The sequence below is a fragment of the Vigna angularis genome, chromosome 3 (assembly GCF_016808095.1).
Source record: "Vigna angularis cultivar LongXiaoDou No.4 chromosome 3, ASM1680809v1, whole genome shotgun sequence".
In the NCBI taxonomy this organism is placed as follows: domain Eukaryota; kingdom Viridiplantae; phylum Streptophyta; class Magnoliopsida; order Fabales; family Fabaceae; genus Vigna; species Vigna angularis.
Genome location: NC_068972.1, coordinates 34742845 through 34748463, shown reverse-complemented (window position 1 = coordinate 34748463; position 5619 = coordinate 34742845). Strand labels below are relative to the sequence as shown.

The window sequence follows — 5619 nt, the reverse complement described above, 5'->3', positions numbered from 1 at the left end:
ACTTCTTCTAGAAACATCAAAGCCCAGAAAGTAAGATAGATTACCAAGATTTTTTATTTTAAAATTGTCATTAAGAAGGTTAGTTATTTGATCAATATCATGAATATTATTTCCAGTGAGTATGATATCATCAACATAAACAAGAATTATAGTAATGTTATTCCCAGTATGCTTTGCAAAAAGAGAGTGGTCTCCAAATGCTTGTGAAAAGTTGTGAGAGAGAAGAAAAGATGATAACTTGTCATACCAGTATCTGATAGCTTGTTTCAAACCATAAAGAGATTTATGAAGGAGACATACTTGATTTTTACCTGTTGCAAGGACCCCAGTAGTATTTGCATGTAAACCTCTTCATTTAAGTCACCATGTAAAAAGGCATTATTGACATCCAATTGTTAGTGCCTCCACCAAAATAAAGTCAGAATCAATAAATTATGAAAAAATCTATCCTACACTCTTTACTACCGTGGATCAAAGGAATGATCACCAACACATCCCCTCATTCCGAGAGATATATATCTCAAACGTGAGATTGTATATTAATGAAAGTTTCTATAAGAGTGAACATTATAGGTCCAACAAATAATAAAAAATTTAGCTAAGACTTTAGATAATTTGATATGACCTAAAAAAATAAAGTTTAACTTAGACCATAAATTCGCTTGTATAAATTACAATTTCCACCTTCTTATATATCATAAATTTACTTTATCTAAACTATGTAAAATCTCCAATAAAAATCACTCAATGCAACTCCGGGCAGTAGTAGTCATAGAGCAAGATGTGAGCACAACTTGATGCGATTACTAACGTGCGACTAGCTAGGCAGGGGTTGTCACACAATAGGAAGAAAATGATGAAGGTGGATAAAGATGACAATGAACTCCAGAGCATACAACTACGACAACACAAACCATAAAACCAAAAAAAAAAGGAGATTTAAAAAGAAAAAATAGACTTTTTATATATAGATTCTTTGTAAGCAATATAAAATTTTACTCTTACGTTAGATGCAATAATGATCTATCGACACAAAAAATACTTTTTGTGTGAATTTCTTATATAATGGACTTTAAATATTATTTATCTAAATATTATAATGCATTCCTTTGGTATTTTTTACCAACCAATATGGAAAGTTTGATATAAATGATCTAGTTTTTAACGGGAGTGATAACCCTAAATTATATTTCTCCTATGTTGTTGTTCGATGAATCTTCTCACTTGCAAAATTCTGGCACAGCATGTTTAAAATTCAATAAAATGCCACTTCATCTTTTAGCGATCTTTTGTTGCATTTCTGAAAGCCGACAAATTGTATGAACTATATCATCTATTTTGTCATCTTATTTATCAGTGTATCAGTCAACAGAAAACCCATGATTTTAAATATGTATATGAGCCATTTTCCGTGTGCTATATATATCATTCTTCGAATTTGTGAGCTTATTATAGGACTATCTATTTATGCAAGCATGATTTGGACATATTAAATGTATAAGAAAGCCAACTTTTGGAATGAATTAGAAGTTAGAAGAGAAACACAAAGAGACACATTTGAAGAACATTCACATGCTGTCATACTAAACTTGCTAGTATTTTATTCGATCTAGTGAAGCATTATTCCATCAATCATTCAAGGATTATTCTTGATCTCCTCGAGATTAGACAAAAGAAAAGCCAATCAACAACCACTGTTCACTGTCCATTCAAACAGACAGACCGTCCTCTCCTCTTTTTCCTCACTACCTCGTTATTGGCAGAACATCCTCCTTTTATACACTTCCCTCTTTTCTTTTTTTCACCTTCTTTTCTCTTTGTCTTTCCATCATCAAGTTTTGAGCTTATTTGTGACAAAAGCAATTATTCCATTCACTGTGATTAAAGCTAGCTTGTTGCTTTGCAACATATTTTATAGTACCACAAGATTGAATAGAAGCAGCTTTTGATAATCCAAATAACTTTTACCTATATACCAAAGAGAGAGAGAGAGAGAGAAAGTTTCATCACATGCAATCCACTTTCACATGCAAAGCCAAAATTTCCCTCAGCAACAAGAAAGGCACAAAACCCTCATCATATCAATGGCGCAGACACTAGTCTTGGTGTCCTCAAATGCACTACTATGAGCTACCACTATATATAAATATATATCTGCCTCTTCCTCATACTACCACTATCTTAGCATTAAACTCTTATTATTGCTTTCAACCCAAAATTTTATGAACCTCTTTGAACCAAACCCCATTTAAGTTATTTCTTCTAAACATAACCAAAATACTGAGATCCATCAAGTTTTAGGTTTAATCAAAACTCCAAATTCTCTTTGTGGTAGAAGCAAAGTTTTGGAAAGATGAGAGCAGGAGTTTGCAGCATACAGCTACAGGCTTTGACACCAGAGGCTGCAACCCTAGTTAAGCAAGCTGTTACTCTTGCCACAAGAAGAGGACATGCTCAAGTTACACCTCTTCATATTGCTACTGTCATGCTTGCTACTTCCACTGGCCTTCTCCGCAAAGCTTGCCTTCAGTGCCACTCTCATCCTCTCCAATACAAGGCATTAGAACTTTGCTTCAATGTTTCCCTCAACCGTTTGCCAGCCTCCACACCAAGCCCTCTTCTGAGTGCTTCATATTCCGCCACTCCCTCACTCTCCAATGCCTTGGTTGCAGCCTTCAAGCGAGCTCAGGCTCACCAACGCCGTGGTTCCATTGAGAACCAGCAGCAACCCATTTTGGCCTTGAAGATTGAGGTGGAGCAGCTCATAGTCTCTATCCTTGATGACCCTAGCATTAGCAGGGTCATGAGAGAAGCTGGTTTCTCCAGTGCCCTTGTCAAAACCAGGGTTGAACAAGCTGTTTCAATGGACGTTTGTTCACAAGAACAAGCTTCCCAGGAAAACACCACCAAGCTTCAAGTTCTTGGTGGTAGGAACACGTCCCCACCAAGATCTTTTAGTCAATTCGGGGGCTCATTTATCAAGTCTGTGGACCATGTTAATGATGAAACTGCTGGTGTAGATGATGTAACAAGTGCTTTGAATTCACTTGTGAGCAAGAGGAGAAACACGGTAATTGTTGGGGAGAGTCTTGCTAGTGCTGAGGGAGTAGCTAGGGGAGTGATGCAAAGGTTGGAGAATCCTCAAGGAGAGTTGAGGTTTGTGCAATTTGTGAGTCTTCCTCTTTTCTCCTTCAGGAACATTAGCAAGGAGGAGGTTGAAAGGAAACTGCTAGAGCTTAGAAGCCTGGTAAAAAGTCACGTGGGAAGAGGCTTCATTCTATACTTGGGTGATCTCAAGTGGTTGTTTGAGTTCTGGTCAAGTTATTGTGAGCAAAGAACAAACTACTACAGTTCTGTGGAGCATATGGTGATGGAGCTTAAAAAATTAATCGGTGGAAATGGGGAGAATGGTAGATTGTGGCTTATGGGGATTGCAACTTTTAGAACATACATGAAGGGCAAAGCATGTCACCCTTCCCTTGAAACTATTTGGGATCTTCACCCTTTCACAGTTCCAGTTGGTAGCCTGAGCCTGGGTTTAAATTTTGATAGGTAACTAACTATCATTCTTATATATTCTACATTTCTCTGCTTGGAATTCTCTTACTGTTACTATTATTACTAGTGAATGCCTCGTAGTGATACTATTTGGTTTTTGTTTTTCTTTGTTTCAGTGATTTTCAAGTTCAGGAGAGAAGCAAGGCAACATTCAAGGAATCTTTTGAAGAACGGGCCAAAGTGCGCAAACATTTAACTTGCTGCAGAGATTGCTCATTGAATTTTGAAAAAGAAGCTAAAAGCATCGCCAATAGTATTACTATAAGCAAGAGAGACTGCACTACTAGCTTGCCAACATGGCTCAAAAATTGCAAGGAAGAGAGAAGTCACGTGATGGATGATCAGGTTATTATCACAATTAGTTAATCATTCTTGATTCCAAATACTCAATGATAAGGTATTATAATTGATGAGCAAAAGTCTTGGCACTGACGTTTATGTGTTTTTGTTTTGAACCAGGAAAATTCTAAGCTTAAGGAAATAGGCAAGAAATGGAACTCTTTCTGCAGTTCAGCACATGGTTATCCCTCCAATCTTGAGAAACAATTTTTGTTCATTTCATCATCGCCTTCATCCCCTACTTCAGCCTCTTCACATGAAAGAAAGTCTAGCTTCAATCTCACCCACCTAAATTGGCCAGTCATTTCTGAACCAAAAGAAGTGCCTAAAGAATGTCAGTTATACACTGAGACTACTGTCAGTGATGAGTGTTATGAAGGTAACTTGATAATGTTCATGCCAGAGAGAAACATTCCTAGGCCAGATCTTTTGTCCAATCCCAATTCTAGTCCCAATTCTGCTTCTTCAAGTGAGGCAGCTGAAGGTTTGGATAGCACTCAAATGTTCAAAGAGCATAATGACGAGAATCTAAAGATTCTCAGCGATGCATTGCAGAAAAAGGTTCCACAAAATAAAGAAATGGCTAAGGAGATTGCAAGCAGTGTGCTTCTTTCCAGGTCAGGAATGAGAAAAGGAGAGAATCACTTGGTGAAGAGAGAAGATAGACAAGAAACTTGGTTTTTCTTTCTAGGTATGGATTCTCGAGCAAAAGAAATGGTCTCAAAAGAGCTAGCTAAAGTTGTCTTTGGCTCTTACAGCAACTTTGTCCCCATTGGTGTAAGCAGTTTTTCTACCTCAAGAGGTGGTGATTCCACGAACGAGGAGTCCAAAAATAAAAGACCACGAGATGAGTTTGGTGGCAGTTATCTTCAGAGATTTGGAGAAGCTGTGAATGAGAATCCTCACAGGGTGTTCTTCATGGAAGATTTGGAGCAAGTTGATCACTTTTCAAAAAAGGGTGTTAAGAAAGCAATTGAAAATGGAACTATAACCCTTCCTTGTGGTGAATCTGTGCCTCTCAAGGATGCCATTGTCATTTTCAGCTGTGAAAACTTTAGTTCAGCGTCAAAAGCCTCTTCTCCTGCAAGAACTACTTCTCCATCTTCTGATGAAAACATGGAAAAAGATAATCTTAATAACTCAGAAGAGAAAATTCCATGCCTTTCTTTGGATCTGAACATGGCCATTGAAGTTGATGCGCAAAAAAATGTGCATCTAGATGAAGTCACTGCTGAGATCCTGGAGTTAGTTGATAACCAAATTAAGTTTCAAGTATGAATGAGAAATAATTTTCTATGTTTTTATTTTTTGGGTGCATACTTTTGTTCTACATATATTTTCCACTTGTTTAGTGATGCTTAGTTAGACACTGGTGAGGGAAACTAAAGCAATATAGGTACAGTTTAATGTGTAATTTTCACTTTTGAATGGTAAACTTAGGGGATGCATCTGTATATATATGTTAAGTAATCTTATCTTAACTTTTCATGCAAGAGTGTGTCTATTGTTTTATGTTAATAACTTATGTAAATTATGTATTTTCATTTATCTTATCATTTAATTGCATTCTTACTTTGTATATATATACGTATAAATGAATTAATAAATGATCATTTATAACATTGGCGATTAAGCATGACACAGAAAGTTAAAGATCACAATTTTAAGCAAATTAAGTGTATGATCGTATGTAACCATTGGTGTTAATTAGCATGCACAGAA

General features: G+C 36.5%; 1 protein-coding gene across 1 annotated transcript; it reads left to right on the top strand.

The window, feature by feature from the left end:
• The first annotated feature begins 2106 nt into the window (after positions 1-2106).
• LOC108325014 (protein SMAX1-LIKE 3) lies at positions 2107-5379 on the top strand. Its single transcript, XM_017557989.2, has 3 exons — positions 2107-3552; positions 3675-3903; positions 4018-5379. The coding sequence occupies exons 1-3, from the start codon at positions 2354-2356 to the stop codon at positions 5173-5175; spliced, it is 2586 nt and encodes an 861-aa protein (XP_017413478.1). The 5' UTR covers positions 2107-2353; the 3' UTR covers positions 5176-5379.
• Positions 5380-5619: the final 240 nt, after the last annotated feature.

Coding starts and splice junctions, on each gene's coding strand:
- LOC108325014 (XM_017557989.2), top strand. CDS start 2,354: ATGAGAGCAGGAGTTTGCAGCATACAGCTACAGGCTTTGACACCAGAG. Junction 3,553..3,674: donor CTGGGTTTAAATTTTGATAG/GTAACTAACTAT, acceptor TCTTTGTTTCAG/TGATTTTCAAGTTCAGGAGA. Junction 3,904..4,017: donor GTCACGTGATGGATGATCAG/GTTATTATCACA, acceptor GTTTTGAACCAG/GAAAATTCTAAGCTTAAGGA.